This window comes from Podarcis tiliguerta (assembly GCF_965153285.1).
Source record: "Podarcis tiliguerta genome assembly, chromosome: 7".
In the NCBI taxonomy this organism is placed as follows: domain Eukaryota; kingdom Metazoa; phylum Chordata; class Lepidosauria; order Squamata; family Lacertidae; genus Podarcis; species Podarcis tiliguerta.
Genome location: NC_139540.1, coordinates 44,508,091 through 44,527,401, shown reverse-complemented (window position 1 = coordinate 44,527,401; position 19,311 = coordinate 44,508,091). Strand labels below are relative to the sequence as shown.

The window sequence follows — 19,311 nt, the reverse complement described above, 5'->3', positions numbered from 1 at the left end:
CCCTCTCCCTACAGAGCTTCTGGAGGATCTCTCTGAGAGCCGGGAATGTGTCAACTGTGGCTCCTACCAGACCCCCCTGTGGAGAAGGGATGGAACTGGTAACTATCTCTGCAATGCTTGTGGGCTGTACACCAAAATGAATGGACTTAGCAGGCCTCTCATCAAGCCTCATAAGAGAGTGGTGAGTATCAGTGAGGTGGGTGAAAGACTGAAGGGTCTTTTCCCTGTCTCCACCCAGATCCATGAATTCATTTGCCCTCTCCCCCTCCTGCTTAAACATTGCGTTTCAATATTTTTCTATTGCCAAACAAGCTGCTTGAAATCAATAGCCCTGTGCAGATCCACGGTATTAGAACCACAACTTCTTGCTTCATTTTAAGAGGTACTTGCTATGTGGAAGGTTCGCAGTGACAAACAGATGGCAATTAAAATCCGAAAAATCTAAAAGCAGTTACACAGTTAAAAACGTTCTGAAAGAAGTTGTACTTTAAACTTTTGCACTGCAAACAAACGTCTTACAAAAATCAAAGGCTTGGGTTTTGGATTTTTGTCCAGTTCTGCCATTCACTGAAACACAACCTAAATTAGACTGTTTTATAGAAGTAGCCAACTTGAACTTGGATTTAGCAATGAAATGAAATAATTGAAACACGGCACTCACAGGGGGTGCAATCACACATACATCCTTTTAAATTTTAACTCAGTGAGTTTTATTTCTGGGGAAGATATATGCAGTAAGATGTACTACGAATCTTAAATGCATGGGGCAAGTTCCAAAAGCTTATGTGGACTTTAGACATGTTTTTCTCAGTATTACCCTGCAACTGAGGCCAGTTGTTTAGCGAAAAAATGAAGGAATCCTCACTAACCATATAGTGAGATTAAGACTGGGATGCAATTAAATATTGCCAGTGCGAGGAAATTAATGGAGCTGCTTGAATCCAATCTTCATTTCTCAGGATTTTATTATTATCCTAATTGAGGATGGGGAATAGCCTAATTGTAGTTTTGGTATATAGACAGTTGTTATCTGTTTGGTTCTGGTAAAAGGAACCCCCCTGGTTACCTTAAGCATTTTTTTGCCAGATCATAAGGACTATGAGTATGTCCTGTGTTTCAGAAACAAAATTGTGATCCTCACCACTGTCTAATAAGCCTTGAGATTTTTAGGGCTGGATTTTCAGGAATTCAAAGTATGTCAGTGCGCACTAGGAGTAGAAACCACTAATTCTCCAGAATTAAGCAATTCATAAAATATGTTCCCCAAACATTCCTGACAAGTTTCTACTTTGTCATCATTTAAGTTTGACCCAGGAAACAAATATATCCCAAATGCTGCCATTCTTTATTGAGATATTATAGCACAATAAAAGCAATTCAGGAGTAAGATAGTCTGCAGGAGTGATTTTTCACTCTATGAGAATGGCTGGTAAATAATAATCACTGTAAGGTTAATGAGCTGAGCTGTTGGGAAGTAAGGGAGTCTAGGATTCTCTGTTGCTGTCAATCAATCAATCAATCAATCAATCAATCATTCAATTTGTCACTTTCCTCCATGGAAGTATGTGGTGGGGGGAATAAATGGGAAAACTGCTTTAACTGCCTTCTACCTGAGAGCTCATCCTGCTACTCCATCCCACAAAATTTCTCTCACCCATGAGGGTGAGACTTGGCCCAGAATTGACCTCTGGGCAAAGGGACTAGTACACTAAAGCCTCACTCACTCTTTGATGTGACCATTTTGGGGAAGGCTTTGGGCTAAGAGGCTACTTTCCACCTTTCACCCTCACCTCTCCTAGTTCAGGGCTAGTTTCTGCTGCTGGGGAGGTGTTTCTTGGTGTCAGAAGGAAGTATGCACGTGTCACTTATGGCCAGAGCCAAGTTTGAAGGCTGGGGAGGGGGGGTGTCATTTCCAAATACAAACCCTGCCAGAATTTTTCTTGAAAGGCTGAAGGTTCTGACTCTGCCGCCTTTCCTCTTTGGGGCTCTCAATGTCTAATTTATACACACACTCCCTTAAAGGTAAAGGTACCCCTGCCCGTACGGGCCAGTCGTGTCCGACTCTAGGGTTGTGCGCTCATCTCACTTAAGAGGCCGGGAGCCAGCGCTGTCCGAAGACACTTTCGGGTCACGTGGCCAGCGTGACGAAGCTGCTCTGGCGAGCCAGCACCAGCGCAGCACACGGAAACGCTGTTTACCTTCCCACTGTAAAGCGGTACCTATTTATCTACTTGCACTTAGGGGTGCTTTTGAACTGCTAGGTGGGCAGGAGCTGGGACTGAAAGGCGGGAGCTCAACCCGCCGCAGGGATTCGAACCGCCGACCATACGATCAGCAAGTCCTAGGCACTGAGGTTTTACCCACAGCGCCACCCGCGTCCCTCACACACTCCCTTACCACCCCTCAATCTCTCTCTCTCCCTGGTTAATAAAAGCCAATAAATTGAGTGAATCAAGTGACTGAAGGGATTGATTGATTGATTGATTGATTGAATTAGCAGAAGTTTTATACTGCTTGGTTGTAATAAAACGCTAGAGTAGGTTACAAAACAAAATGTTGCTGTGATCAGTAAAATTCTGTTCACGGCACATATTTAAACACATTCAAAAGATATTTAAAATCAACAATAAGCCCCAAAGACATATGTTTAATTTCATTTTCTACATTTCCTGATAGACTTGCCTAAACAAAAATGTTTTGAGCAGGCACTGTAAAGAGTTTAAGGAGGGCCCCTGCCTGATGCCAGTAGGGAGTTCCAAAGTGTTTAAGGACCAGACATGGCTCATTTGGAGCCAGCCTTTTGTGAGGGAGGGAGTGTATGTACAGAGCACAGCCTGTCCTGTCCTCCCCAAGCAAGGCAGCTGCCCTCATGTACACTATCCTTGCTTCATGTTGAAGTAAGATTCTCCTGTCAGTCCCATTGGCCTTTGTGTATGGAGCTGAGGGAGCTCCATCTTCTTGTCTCAAACAGCAAAATGCATTCCCTGGCTCTGCTTATAGCCAAGCTGATATTTAAAGAGGGTGTGAAAAATCCCATGTCACGGTCAGACTTTTTCCCTAGACGCCTCCAACAGAGTAAGATGAGATGGGGGGGGGGGACTAGCAATGGTGTAGTCCAAAAATTCAGGGGGCTGTGTTACACTACAAACATATAAATGTACTCATGCTTCTGAGAGAGTAGTAGTGTATAGCACAATAACCAGTTAATTAGAATCTGAGAACAGTGAACTCATCAGAGCGTATTGTAGCAGTTAGGATGTTGGCATTTGGCTGGGAGTGAGGTGATTTGGATTCACACAAACCCTTTAGTCTGACGCCTAATGACCTGGAAGTAAAACCCGGTAAGCGTCAACAGAAGATCTTCACACAGTTGGAATGCAGCCTTTGACTTTTAAATAGAAATGCACACCTGTAAACTCACTAGGATGAACTAGGGACCCTATCAAAGGAAAAATTTCCAGCCTCTGAGGATTTCCCTCTTTCTCAGATGGCTTTTAAGGGTTATTCAGTTACCCTGGTTTGTAGACGGTGCCACTGCTTCACCAACTTCCACTCCACTCCACCTCAACTCACCCTACGACTAGGTAACTAGAGAGATCTTTGGAGTACAGTATTGGTATTCTCTTACCTGTCAGATGCTTTCCCTATGGAGGTTTACCTGGCATCTACAATCAGGTAAAGGAACATTTTTTTAATAATCCCCATAATTTGAAACCTCATTTAGCTAATGACTATACTATTATTATTTCCAGCTAGTTTTTGTATTTTACATGAATGTTATGTAAATAGCCCAGAAAAATACATTTGGAAGGCAAGATAAAAAAAATATATAGCTAACTAATAACTAACAGAAAGACTTTTCAAATTTTCCTCCCTTGCAACTAGAATATATTCATTCTCCTCCCATATGAAATAATGTGCTATTAGAGATTTTTGGTTTTTTTACTATTGCATTTTACTTAATCAATACTCTTCTTACTTAGGCTGTGTCATCTCAGCCAACCATTACAGATTTTGAACTGCATTTCGTTTATGTTGTAATCCTGATTACCATAAATTTAATCAATGCTAATCTTATTTAGGCTGCGTTAAGATGACACAATCTTTTCAAAGGCAAACAAACAAAACCCAGCCAAGGTAGACAATGAGCTTTTAGAAGTCACACTTTCCTCACCTGATTACCATCTATTCAATGGTGCCCTCATGGACAAAGGGATTTTCAAAGTTAGTAACAGGAGGAGTTTTGTAACTGGTTATCTACCTAATTTCATCAAGTAGCGCATAATCTAATTAGGAGGAAGAAAGTCTTCCTGTGCCCACATTACAGGAATAAAAAATATCTCTATTTATTCCAAATAAGTGAAAAGGAAACTTGAATTATTTCAAACATCTTATCTTTTATATATGGTCATATATTTTTAAAGAAAACTTGACTATACTGTAGCCCATTTCATGGAAATAATTTGTACATTTCTTTTAATAGCTTACAATATTATCTAATTTATATGAACTTTAATGATGTGCCCTACAACTGCCACCTCTAAATGATGATCATTGTTGAGAAACATTGGTCAATTTGCTCCTGAGCCATTGGAACAAATGAGAATCCTGGAACCATAAAAACTAGAAATATACATTTTCCAGAATGAGTGCTGAGAATCTAATATTATCCTTTGAATAACACAATTAGTAATAAAATCATTTTATGTAATAATCATAAAATTCTGTGGTCCCCCCTACTGTTTCTTCTATCTGTTAAAAGTTGCTTAAGAATGCATTTTAGTTATAAAAGTGACAAAAGATAAAGGAACAGTAATATTCTAAAAAGATTTTGACTATGGTTATTTGTTTTTTTATGTGTCAGTTGTCTCAGTAGAGCCAATGGTTAAAAAAAAAATCCTAGCAAACTATGGCAAATTTTGCAGAAAGGAGGGTAGGTGGAACCTGAACAAATTCATTTTTCCCAGAGTGTCATCATTTACAATCTTGGATGAGAAAAATACTTATTTCTGTAACGGATTCTCCCCCCTCTCCCTGCAAATATGTTAGTTTGTAAATCTATAGTCAGTGAGTCTGTGTTTTTGTAATGTTTGAGTACTTGTGCAAAACAGCAGATTTATGATGTAGCTGAAATTCTTGCCCATGATTAATGGAAAAGAGATCACTTGCTACAGGAAATTTTATAACCCCTTCACCTTCATTTCACATGTTTATGGGAGCAGCTTTACTTATGATCTATGGTCTGTGGTTGTAAAGCTCTTTGTTGTACGATTATTTCTGATGTAGAGTTGCTTCATCTTGGCTCCAAACTCCACTGAACAGTGCCATAAATGACTTGTTTATAATATAGGCTGTTCTGCTATACTTGAGTTTACTGACACCCCCTTCCAAAAAACAACAATTAAAGCCCACTTCTGCAAAGTATTTTGGAATGTTAATTCTTCCACATAGCTCTTTGCATGAATTACTGGAAGATGATTAATATCTTCAGATGCTCCCCAAACACTTGTTTTTGTGGGGGGAGAGGGAGCTGGAAGAAGTGGCAGAAACTGGAACTATAATGGTTCAGGTGGAGCGGGGAGCAAGATGTTTTAGTTTTGCTTCTTAGTGGGAACAGAGACATAAATGTAAGTGGCTAGCCAATTTAGTGGAGAGCTGAGGGGAGAGATGGGAGTTTGAAAAGCGTACAGAAAAATTGCCTAGTACAGTGCTTTTCAACCAGGGTGCCGTAGCACCTTGGGGTGCCTTGAGTGGTGGTCAGTGGTGCTGTGGGCAACACTGGTCTTTGTCCCTCTTTCTTTCCTCCCTCCCTCCCTCCCTCCTCTGATGTCCTCTTGCGTCTCTGCCTCCCCATGGTTTGCACAGCTGTTTGTTGCAGTAGCGCTTGCTACAAGCTCCCCAGGCGAATGGTGCCTCTGGGGCTGGCCAGGGGGTGCTTCCTAGGCCCCTGTGGGGCAGTGTGAGGAGGCACCTCTCTTTGGGGCAGCTCAGAGACCAGGGACGGCAGCAGTGGCTGCCCAGAGGACTTCCAAGGAGAGGGGAGAGGAGGCTGAGGGAACACTCCACAAAGGAGGGTGTTTGAAAAAGGGTGAGAGGCTGCCAGGTCTGAAGGCAAGGGGTGACATAACTGGGCTCCTGATCCCCACAGGGGTGCCGCAGAAAGAATGTAGTTGGTCACGGGAGCTGTGGATTGAAAAGGTTGAAAACCTGTGACCTAACATGTTAAAAAAATCTTACTCAGGGGCACAACTTTTTCTTCAACCATACTGTGTAACCAAATGAATTTGCATGGTAGAAAACATGGCATTGTGTATTTGAGTGACCATGGAGAATATATTTTTGAAATGTGTTGGTCCATTAAACCTTTGGGACTCTTTCCTTTTCTACCCAATCAATCAATCAATCAATTTTTATTTATACCCCACCCTTCTGAGTTCAGAAACAACAAATTTAAATTTAAAACACTTAATTGATGCAACAAAAACCAGCATAAAATACAGTATAAAACGTGAATAACAATCAATTCAGAAATCAATTTAGGGGGGAAATCCATCCAATAAACATTAGATGAAAACCAGGGCTAGCTGGCTAAATTAGTCCTATTTGGGCCAGCGAGGAGACCAGGGGAGAATTAGCTGTGGGATCCCAGAGCGGGTAATCTTCATAAAAAGGGGAGGGGGAAGGGAAGGAAGGGGAATAAAAGATCAGGGTAAGTTCAAATTGAAAGCCAGGCAGAATAGCTCTGTCTTACAGGCCCTGTGGAAGGAGATTAAATCCTGCAGGGCCCTGGTCTCACGGGACAGAGCATTCCACCAGGTCGGAGCCATCACTGAGAAGGCCCTGGCCTTGGTGGAGGATAATCTGACTTCCTTAGGGCCTGGGACCTCTAAACTATGATTATTCATGGACCTTAACGTCCTCTGTGGGGCATACCAGGAGAGGCAGTCCCGTAAATACGAGGGCCCTAAGCCACAAAGGGCTTTAAACCAGCACCTTTAAACCTGACCCGATACTCCACCGGGAGCCAGTACAACTGTTAAAGCACTGGCTGAATATGCTCCCATGGCAGGGACCCTGTGAGGAGCCTCGCTGCAGCATTCTGCACCCATTGGAGTGTCCGGGCCAGTTTCAGGGGCAAGAGTCAATAGTCAAGCCAGGAGGTGACCGCCGAATGGATCACCGTGGCCACATCGGGGCAGGAAAGGTAAGGGACCAACTGTTTAATGCAGCTTAATGGTTTGTTTGTTTGTCTGTCTGTCTGTCTGTCTCTCTCTCTCTCTCTTTTGAAGCCAGTTTTGTGGTCTATATACAATCCTGCTACTGCTTATGTGCAGAAGAGCTCTGTCCACACGTCTTTGTGTTGATTTGGCATTTCCTTGTGCTTGCCTCTTAGCCTTCTTCGAGAAGAATGGGTTTGTCTTGCGCCAACTGTCACACTACGACCACCACACTCTGGCGCAGGAATGCAGAAGGAGAGCCCGTATGCAATGCCTGTGGCCTGTACATGAAGCTTCATGGGGTGAGCAGCTACTTCATATTATCAGGAGCTATTTCAGTCCTTGCTTCATGCATGCTTAATGGCCAGCCAGCACACCATTCCTGAGATGGAACATGCATTCAGTTTCACAGGAGACCCAAGTCCAACTCTGCTAGAAGGGTGAAAGGGGATTGGGGTGGGAAAAGCGTCTCTTATCCCTCCCATTTTTATTTTTATTTTGCATGTATGCAATTGTACTTAACTACTAAATGATAGGGGATGTCAATAGAGAAATCCACGGCCCCACGTCATGTCAGTCCATCATTTAATGTTGATGGACACCAGTAAAGAGTAATTTAAACAGAAAACAGAAGTCACTGATTGCTGCTGCTGACAGGTCTTGGGTATTATTTATTGGTTTAGTAGTTGGGAGATTTATGAACCGCTTAATCAAAGAGTGGTTTCAGTAGTGTACAGATATAATTGTAGATGAAGCACAATCAAAAATCCACAGAACAATTAGAAAACACAAATATACATAAAACGATTATTAAAACAAAGTTAACATCAGTTACACATTTAAAACAAATATAGCCAATGAAATTATGTGTTGGGATAGGTTTGACAAACCAAAAAATTCATTAGGCATCTAAAACAAGATAGTGAGGATGCCTGCCTATTGTCAAGAGTCAGGAATTCCAAAGCACAGGTTCTGCCGCATTAAAATATCAAATGTGGAACAGACATGATATAGCACTTGTAAAAGTGCAAATTCTATTTCGGAGAAAGGGAACAGTCTTCACTTTGAAGGAATAGCTTGCTCCAGTGGTTCCCAATGAGTGGTCCGTCTGCCCTAGGGGGTCCGCATAACCCACTCAGGGTGTCTGTGGCACCATTCACATAACAAAAACTATGATAGAGATATCAAAGTTTTCAAAAGTAGGGGTTCCATTTCTTGGCTTTTGAAAAACAGGGGCTCTGCAATACTTAGCAAATTGGGAACCACTGGTTTACCCTACAATTAAAACATTCTAGCCACATAGAAGTTCTTCAATAGTGCAGACAATCGAGAGAAACGAACGCAAGTTTGCAGGGAAAGGCTTTTGATAAGGGAAAGGCAAGTTTGATGGAACTATTTAGTAGATGGATGAGAAATGGTTGGACTGTTCCCAACACTGCCACCCGAAAGGAGACTACCATTCTACTATCTTCTTAAGGATGCTGAATATGGATAAGGTTTATAGGCCTAAAGGATCCCACACATATATGCACGACGCAGCTCTATATCTGCATAGAGTACAATGTCCATTATAGAATCAAGTGTCACTGTTTGCCAGCCAGATATAAAAAAAACCAAAAACCATATCCTATGACCGCTCCTCTGTGTACCTACGGGGTGTAGAACTGGAGAAGGAAAAATAGTGAAATTTTACATGAATAGCGGTTACATAATGAATTAAACATGTCCTAATGCTATTATTTTCACTGTAATAGTACGATGTCTCTAATGTATCCAAAGAGAAAACAAATTTCAGATTTTTTTTAAATTTTGGGGGTTTTGCATTTTAGGTGCCCCGACCCCTTGCTATGAAGAAAGAGGGAATTCAAACCAGGAAACGAAAACCAAAGAACTTGGCTAAGACAAAGTCATGCTCGGGTAAATATAATGAAAGGGTTTGTGGAGGGGCAGAGATTTGGCCATCTGGAGAACGCAGAGTTCTAACCTGGGTGCTCCCGTTGCAGGTAATAATAGCAATAATGCCGTTCCTATGACTCCAACTTCCACGTCTTCTACGAACTCAGATGACTGCCGAAAAAATGCTTCCCCTAGCACACAAACCACAGCCTCAGGGGTAAGTGACAAAATAGTATCCATGCTTGCAAGCGAGTAGATTTCGGTGGCGCATGTTATCTCCATTTTTATCTTATCTAGTAGAACAGTAATCTAAATAAACTTTTCAGTTAGGGAGCTGATACTGGACGGGGAATATCTGAGGAAATTACCTATAAACGCAAACACAATGTAAAACTAAAGTACTTCACAAACATCTTTATTAAGTTGCAAGATTTATCTCTTATTTATACTGTGTCGTATCCTATCTTATATTGTACCGTGTTGTACAATAGGCGTTGGCCCTGATCCAGGCTGGGGTGATCCACAGGCTAAAACAAGTTTCCGCTTTTTAAAAGCTGTATATTCTAAAATCCTTTATGATCAGCAGTCATAGCAGGGAGTTGGGTCAGAGACACAGATATTAGCAGAGAGCACAGTAGACCATCTCCCCACTCACGGGTCCAGTCTAGGAAATGCTACCTTTTTTTATGGTGATGTATTTGGTAGGGAGGTAAATGGGTGGAAGATAGGTACTTTTACTTCCAATGTACATTTTATTTCACCATTGAGTACTGTAAATACCTTGTTGATAAGGTTAATTAAGTGACTATAATCCACCTTTGTGAGATAATGATGGAGAGCCATTAATGCTCAACTCACTTTATACAAGTGTATGTCAGGGTTGTCAAGCATTTAAATTAGAATTGGTCATTGGTTGAACACCTTCCTTTTTCACTGAGTAGCCAATTAGGCTGTTATTCTATGCATGCTACTTGGAAGTAAGTCCTGCTCAAATCAGTGGGACTTACTTCTGAGTAGACATGCACCAACTTGATTTTACATTTTGATACAGTTGCATATTGCTGACATCTCAATATGTATGGCTTTCTGAAACATTGCTCCAGATTGCAAGTCATGATAAGCCATAGTGAATGGCAAAAATATAGGCTCTCTGAGCAACAGTTTAGCTAGCTGATGATTTAATCAATTTCCAATAGGAGGCTGTGTAGCACCTACACTGGGCCAGACCCAAAAGGGGGTTGAGGCACAAACAGCCGTTTCCTATGGAAAATGAGAAATATTTTTTTAGCAGTGCCGCTCGCTTTACCCTTCCATTTTCTCCATAGACTTTTTTCTTTTTTAAAAAAGAAAACCCAACAAAGTTTGTTTATAAAGCTCTCCAACCTCCTTTATCTGTACTGGCTGTGCAAAATGCAAAAAGAACTCTGCAATCCCAGCAGAAGAATGCAAATAATGTCAAGACTCAGTTGAATGCACAGCTGAACAGCAAGCCTTGCTTTAGAGCTATTCAGAGCCTCAAACTTCAAAATGCAATTGCACCCCCCAACTGCAAAATGCATGGACATTTTGAGCAAATTTGCAAATAACTCAAGTCTACCTCTCTGTTGGGACATTTCCCCATTGGCTTTAGTTTTCCTTCAGAAAACACAGTTGCAATTGACCATCCTGCAGAACATCAAAACTCTTTTCCCTCTCAACTTTTTCCTGCTGATGGGCAGGAGGAGAACCTAAGGAGCCAGATGAAATCCAGCTGTGGGCCATATCCGGCCCAGGGGTTCATCACCCTTGATCTAGGGGAAAAGGGCACATTTCCCAAGTACGAAGTATTGCTGTTTGTGTACTGGAATTTGGGCTCTATCCCCATAACAGAAGCGTGACCAGTGGCGTAGCGTGGGGGGTGCAGGGGGGGCCGGCCGCACCAGGCGCAACATCTGGGGGTTAGGGTTAGGGGGCGCAAATCCATGGGTTAGAGGGCGCAAATCCACGGGTTAGGGGGCGCAAATTACTTGCCTTGCCCCGGGTGCTGACAACCCACGCTACGCCACTGAGCGTGACTCAGAGAGGAGATGTTGGGCAGTGTGCATTAGATGTATATCCATTGCACATTCAGCTGTATAGGTATTCCAGCCATGTCCTTTACTTGGAAATCGCTTCATTATGGCTTCCTTTTAGTTAAATAAGCTCCATAGCTATTTGTCTTATGATCCTTGGTTTCAGTGTCTCTTGTTCTCTGACCCAATTCCTTTTATTTGCTTCACTGCTCAAATATGCAGTTGCATTGTGAAAGAGAAAACATATCCTCCTGCAACTGTTATTATGTATGGATGGACATTTACTACACTGCTGCTAGCTTGGCCTTGAACTGGTTGGCCTTCTAGTTACGCTTCTAAAAAAGCAGGGCAGCATAAGAGGTGCTTTTCCTCCCCACAAATCCGTAACAGGACAAGCCAATGTGTGCTAACTTGGAATTATTTTGCACTGACTTCCAATGAGTTTACTCCTAAGCACATTGACTAGGAGGTAAGCCCACCTCACCCCCACTCCTGACTTACTTAGAGGCTTTTGGTCCTTTATTCAGCACATGAATACTAGTGTCCAACTGGAATTTGCTGGAGAAAACACATGATGTATAGGGCAGAGGTGCATATCTCCAAACATGTACTAGGGAAACATGGATATTCACAACATTCGAGTATGTGGTCACCACATGTTCCTGAGGACTAGATTATGTCCTTCATATTTATCACACCAAATACCAACCAAACATAGATATGATCTTAGTAGTGCATCAAGCAGATTGCCTTGTTTGGGCATTCCCAGCATCAATAGGGGTTTGGATTTGATGACCTTTTAAGTCCCTTCAAGCTCTTTAATTCTAGGGCTGCATGCACACCATACAATTGACTTTCCCCAAGGAATCCCAAGAACTGTAGTTTGTTAGCTATTGGCGATTGCAGTTCTATTGGGGGGGGGTGTTAAACTATAGCTCTTGGGATTCTTTGGGGGAAGCCATGGGCTTTAAATGTGTTTTGAATGTATGCTGTGCATGCAGTCAAAGTGCACAGCATGCTATTTTTGAACATTTAGGGCAAGCTTGTGGTTTACAATACACCAACAACATAACAAATACATCCACCAGCAATTCAGGCCCCCTAGAGAGACTTAACTTTGCTGAATTACAAAAAAAATACAGCCGCACTGAAACACATTTGTGGAGTTGTGAAACACTTGCTGTGGATTGGTGGTGGTGGTGGAGCTGTCAAGATCATGGAAAATAATGGAAAGAAGGAATTATCGTCAATGCTGGTGAATGGCTTTAATTGCACAATGGGGAATGGATAGATAGATAGATAGATAGATAGATAGATAGATAGATATAGATAGATATAGATAGATAGATGATAGATAGATAGATAGATAGATAGATAGATAGATAGATAGATGTGTGTGTAGTGGTAGATGAAGATAAGAATAGTGACCAGGACAAACAGCATGAGAAATGTTTGTCAGAGCAGTAAGAAACACAGCTATAAGGTTGTTTGTTTGTTTCCGGGACTAAAGCCATTGCTACCTGCTTTGATTTCTGCAGGAAACACACAGAAGTGGGATGGTAAGAGATGTGTGGGCACAACTTTAAACATCCAGACGCTCCTGTTGGAAAATCTGAATTGTCTAGATTTCACAGATACATGTACACATTGTTTAAAGACGCATGTACATATGACTATTGCTTTTGCACTTTTACACATCTGCTTCAAGAAACCCTACTGTATGTAGCACTAGGATTTCCCACAGCAATCATTAACCAGTAGCATATTGACCTAACCCCCAGTATTTGCTAATACAAACCACGTGAAAATGAGATGATGCAGTCCTACCTATCGTGCCCCTGATTGGACTGTAGAAACGGAAGGGACCCGTTCCATAGAAATGTGCCCATGCTTGAATTATTGCTTTCCCAGGGCTCACAGTTCACACCCGTAAATGGCTTGCTATAGTGACTGGTTCATATTGCCTGATGGTAAGGCTGTTTTGTGATTGCAGATGTTGGCCACACATCTGGAGGATGGAGTTAGTTACACATCCTGGACTTGCTCCTGATGTCGGTCCTCCCGCCTAACTCCACCTCTGATGTCTGTGCACCTGGCCAGATCTGTTGCTTTGACTTCCATATGTTCCACTAAGTTCTGAATGGGGGTCTTCCTGGAGGAGCCTTGGGCCATCAGGGCTGCCCATTGTAGGGAAAAGTCTATGTGAGTACCACTGGCTCTCCCTTCAAATCTTTACTGAATTTGTGGAGGTCAGAAGGTGAGAGCTGGGTTGGTGCACTGATGTTGGCAGGAACATCACTCCTCACACCTGAGCACATCACTCCTCACACCTGAGCCATGCACATTGAGGCGGTGGGGATGGGAGACACTCAACTAGTGTGCCTGTCTCTCATCCCAACATCCTCCACAGGATGCATGTAGGGATAGATAAGAAGGGTGTCACTTTAAAAATGCTGCAGATGATAACCCACCACGAAGCCACAATACTAGTACTTCACTCACAATCCTCCGAATACACTTGCTAGTTAAGTGATTGCAGTAATATTTCATTTCTGCAACTTTCCATACTTCTTATCTCTGGCAGCATGGAAAATTCCAAATTGGCACAAAAGAATATGAAGACTTTTTAGAAGACTTTTCAGTTCACAAAAAGGGAATTAATCAATTAGAGAAAACACATTCCTTTGCTTGTGCAGAAATGATTCATTCGTCTTTTCTAGACAACGGTGCCAAATGATTCCAAGCAATGTAGAGATTTGGTATAATTCATGTTGTCAGCAATAGTTTTTAGCCCAAATTCATTTTAATTCTCTTGGAAGGTAGAACTTTCAGGGCTGCAACCCACTTCCTTTCCTATGTATCCAAGAGGCAGGTTAGTTGGCCTTTTGCTTCCTTACTGGCAACACCTGACAATAAATACACTCTTTGTCATTTGTAGTTTTGCCCCATGTTCACTGGGCTCCAGTCATTTCCATATGTGATCATATGTGGATGTTGGACCATAAACACTCCTGTCTCAGCCACTTTCGCTGTCCCCCAAAGCCACATTTTAAACAGATGTTTTGAGACTACAATTCCCATTATCCCTGACCACTGGTCCTACTAGCTAGGGATCATGGGAGTTGTAGGCTAAAAACACCTGGAGGGCTGAGGTTGAGGAAGCCTGTTCTATACCTATTGCTTGTGCATCTGTCTTCCATATGATTATTACCAAATGATTATATAGCTGCAATCGAAATAATTCAACCCCCATTGCAAATCAGGTTTATTATCAAAATTTACAGGCTTTCAGCTGTTTGCAATGAGCAAATCAAACAAAAGCAATTAAAATAGCTCGACACAACAGATGCTTCAAGTGGTTTCCCCAAATTCAGCTGAAATTGCAACTTATACTGGCTTCTCCAGTCTCACTATTATTCAACCCCTTCATGGCAAGCATATTTAGAACTTAGTAGAACAAACTTTGGTGCTATGACCTGCTGCAAACGAGATGCATAACCAGACAGCAGCTTCTGGCAGCATTCCTGAGGAATCTTGGCCCATTTCTCATGAGCAACTGCTTCCAGTTCAGTAATATTCTTGGGTTTGCATGCTGCAACCACCTTCTCAAACCCCAGCAAATATTTTCTATGAGGTTCAATATAGCCACACCCTTAGAATGCTTAGAATGATTACTAGCATGTACCGTATTTTTCCGTGTATAAGACTAGGCTTTTTTCCTAAAAAATAATGTCCAAAATTTGGGAGCGTCTTATACACGAATGGATCTTTCCCCATTTTCTTAAATCAGAGTCCCCCAAAACAGGGGGCATCTTATACATTCTATATTTATCTTCCACCAAAAGATGTGTCTCCTGTAATAATGCCACATCAGCTTTTAAGTATTTTTTTAGTTTATAGAGTACCCGTTTCCTTTGCTAGAAGAACCTAAGCTCTTAACACACCATGCAACAAATTTTAAAGTCATAATAAATCTGTTAAAGTAAGTATAATATATATGTCATCTATAAGTATAGGATACATTACTATTCTCCATCTCAAAATCTCCTAATGCCCAGGCATAAAATACAACTACTAAAATCCATATTACTCATAAATGAAAAGGCAATATATTGGTGGCTACATTATTAGAGCACATTCCAGGCATTGAAAGTACAATGCTAGGAACCACAATATCCTTATAATATCTATAAAAGAAATGCATACCAAGAAGGTGTATAAAGAAGAGTAAAAAACAGTGCATATTGGAAAAGGGAAATGAATCTAAAAAAATAAAGTCACTATAACTTCCATATTAGACAGCATATCTCACCTGCCTCCAGCTCTCTTCTCCCATTTATATTTATACCACAAAAAATAGAACACATCTGAACCTAGTAATGAATTTAAAATATGAATATCGTGTATATAGAATAATATGGGACTGTGCCTCTGCTTGTTCCCCATTTGTTTTCAAAAAAACAAAGCAGTGTTAACAAGGGACTCGGCTACATTGGCAAAGAAAAAACGCCTTACATGTGTTGTTTATGCATTCTAACACTGTGACACCAGATGGTGCAGTGGAGTTCCGTTTTTGCTTACCCGATTTCTCATACAAAGTTTGCAACACGTTTAACTGAAACGCTTCTATGACGTGTCTTTGAGAAGAAATAACAGCTATGGGTACAACACGGAAGCAAATACCGAAAGGTTAACACAACAGAGCCTTTCCAAACTCCCTTCTTGCTGTACTTAAACTTTGTTTTGAACCACCGTCATTGTCACTCCCTGCTCAATCATGTCTCCCTAACCTGGTGCCCTCTAGGTGTTTTGAACTACAACTCGCAGCAGCCATGGGAGATGTAGTCTGGGGGTGGCCACACTAGGTACATAATTCATTACAGCAGCCTGCCTGTCCTTCCCCACTCCCATTTCTTATCTCTTGTCCCAAGGCCAGCTTCTGGAATTCACACTGATATTATGTTTTGAATACCCACCGCCAGTTGTCATGTAGCCCAGACCCATTTTCTGTCACGCACAACCACACTCTGTGCACTGCGCCAGTGATAAAACCACTCACATGTTTTCCTTGGGCCTAAAATAGGGTTTGATGTTGAATTGTGCTTTTAAAAAAAGCAGGAGGAAAGAAGGAAGGAAGCTGGAGAATCACGCAGTATGATTATAAAACAGATCTTAGCAATTTGGAACACCTTGCTATAATACATTATTGTGAAAAGAAAATCAAAAAGATTGGGATGGCTGCAGCTTTTGGGGGATTCTTTTTTAGCGACTACCCTTGGGGATCAGCGCAGAAGCTGCAGCTAGTGCAAAGTCCTCTCTAGAGTGGCTGGGGCAACCCAGTCCAATGGGCAGGCTACAAGTTGTTGTTGGAATGCTCATTGGAGCATCTGACTGAACATTCTGTTTGTTTGTCTGTTTAGTTAATTAACAACGTTCACATTAACAATAGAACAGATATAAATACAAGTTAAGGCCCTCACAAATAACAACTGGTATAAAATCCACCACTTAAACAGGCTTTTTGAGAGTAAACATATCGGTGTCGTAAAGACAGGAAAGATTGTGTCTGTCTGATCTATAACGGGACGGGAGAAGGAGGGGGATTCTGAAGATTAGGTGCCACCACATTAGAAGTCTGATTCCTACATCACAGGGAACAGACTTCCTGATGAAATCTACAGGGCACCTTCTCCTGCAGAGTACTGTGCTTGACTGTGTACATAAGGTACACCAGTGCTGAAGGAATTGCACTGCCTGCCTATTCACTACCAAGCCAGGTTTAAGGATTTGTTGTCTACTGATAAGACCCCATATGGCTTAGGACCAGGCTATCTAAGAGAGTGGCTCCTCCTTTATAGAACATCCCATTAACTGAGATTGTCCTCATTGGCCCCATCTAGTTACACTGTTCCTAGTGGAGATACATCTAATGGCTGCTCGAAGAAGGGCCTTCTCTGTGGTAGCCCCCCCCCCAACTGTGAAATGACCTTCCTTTAGAAATATTCCAGGCACATATGCTGCTGTTGCTTCGCTAGTTGGTGAAAAGCTTCATACATATATCCTTCATGCCAGCTTTGCTGACCATTTTGAGTTATGTTTTTTGCCTGGTTCGCATATTATTCTAAGCTAAACTATTGCTTAGCCGAAGAAACTTCACCTTTAGTGAGGAGGGAGCTTAACTATGAGCCCTATTTCAGACAATACTTTGGTTTAGTTCACCACATCATGTCAATGAAAAATACCAGGGGGAGCAAAGCGGTTGTGAGTTCCTCTCCAGGAATACTTATAGAGTCCTGCTAAGCTATGGTTTGGTTTTGTGTGGCTTACTGCTATTTTATTGTACTGGTGTTTTGGGGGGGGCTTTGGGGCCTTCTGTGTCCAGATCTAAGACACTGAACTGATTCACTTCATGCATGTTTCACACCACTTCTTCAAACTGAATGATGTTCTCATCACTTCTCAGCCGAATGGGTGGATAGGTAGTAATTCCTGTGATTGTGTCAGCAGTCCCCCAGCCTGGCCAGGCAGATTTGCTTTTCCTTGATAAATATGTGCTACTTTACAGCTTTTGCTTGCTTTTCTTCTGCTGCAGGCGGTTTCTTCAGTGATGTCCGGCCAGGGAGAGAATGCCAGCAGTCCCGAGACTAGCACACTCAAATATTCCGGCCAGGAAGGGCTGTATCCAGGCGTCAGCTTGACCTCCACTGCAGAAGTCACGGCCTCTGTGAGACAGGATTCCTCCTGGTGTGCCTTGGCTCTAGCATGAAGTGGCGATGAGTCAGTGGTGCTGGATCCATGCACTGGGCATCAGCCAGCCAGCAACACTTGTGTTTTTTGTTTTTGTTTGTTTTTTGTCCCAAGAAGCGGTGACTATGATGACAAGGACATTCCTTGCCAGTCATTTTTGTGCCTTGATACTAGCGTGTGTGTGAGAGAGAAGGGGGGGTGTTTTTTTCCTTCTCATGGTCTCTGCTTGATTGCCCAGGTCCTCAGCTATGCAAGACAACCAAAGGAGTCCAAACCACTTCTCTTAGCTCAACAAGGAGTGCCCATCTGCACTGTTGCTACATCTTCACCACAACCACCAGTGCCGCCTCGTGTATTTGTGGATTGTGTATTTTTCCCCCCCATTCCCACTCGACCAACATCCAAGATCTGATGGTGTTGATATTATTGTAAGACAAAGTAGGCAAAGCTTGCATTATAGAGCAACACAGAAGAGCTAAGCAACAAGTGAGCATATATTGAACTTGATAGTTTGAGCCAATCTCCTCTTGCAGGTCAGTGTTTCAGCTAGTGCCTTCCACTCACGACACGCCCCCATTTCTGAGTAGCTTTTCCGAAGCAGACTTCCAATACAGCCTAATGAAGGAAAGAAACGCATTTTGGTACCCCCCCTTCTCCCATTAGAACTGGCTATGGAGAACTTTTGTTTAAAGCATTTGCATTGTTGTTTTTAACATATACTGTGATGGAGGAGGACAGAGCGTCTATGTTGTGGCTGAACTGTATGTAGTCAGTCAAACTTTGTAAACAGGGTAGCATTCAGATTTTTTTTCCTCCCCCTTCCATATATACAATAATTTTGTTTTTTATATAAAAAGTGCAATTTGTCTTGCAGCAATCAGTGTTAAATCATCAGCATAAGATTTAACAACAGTTTTTATATGAATGAATGGAATGAATGTAAACATTTTAACTTAATGGTACGTAAATAATTTAAAAGAAAAAAGTTAACTAGGCATCCTTTTGTTGCAAGTTTTTTTTATTTTTACTGTAACAGAACACATTCTTCTGTGTTTCTGATTTATAAAGTACAAGTTTCAAGAACAAACGTTTTCTCAGGAAAAGAAATTGACCCTACCTGTCTATCTGGACATGAGCTTTTATATACACAGTCATCCCCACTATCTTGCCACGGAATAAAGTATGTGCTAGAAGAATTATCAGTTGCAGTGAAACTTTACTACCTAATGGATAAAGTATGTAAATACTCCAACAAGATATTTAGGCATCTTTAAAGTACTGGATGCAATCTGTATAATGTACCTGACCCATAGCTAGGTTGGTTTACATTTTTTAAAAAAGGGATGTCATGTGAAACGTTTTCACCAGAGGTTTAATAATAAAAAGGTTATGTGTTTTTC

The 19,311-nt window shown here is 41.8% G+C and overlaps 1 protein-coding gene across 3 annotated transcripts in view; it reads left to right on the top strand.

The window, feature by feature from the left end:
• The window catches only part of GATA6 (GATA binding protein 6), a 35,361-nt gene extending 16,050 nt beyond the window's left edge, over positions 1–19,311 (top strand). For all 3 annotated transcript variants that reach the window (XM_083449784.1, XM_083449785.1, XM_083449786.1), the window contains 5 exons: positions 15–181; positions 7,394–7,519; positions 9,047–9,134; positions 9,221–9,330; positions 17,757–19,311. In XM_083449784.1, coding sequence (XP_083305910.1) covers positions 15–181; positions 7,394–7,519; positions 9,047–9,134; positions 9,221–9,330; positions 17,757–17,930 — 665 coding nt within the window. In that variant the 3' untranslated portion in view covers positions 17,931–19,311. The remainder of the gene's footprint in view (positions 1–14; positions 182–7,393; positions 7,520–9,046; positions 9,135–9,220; positions 9,331–17,756) is intronic.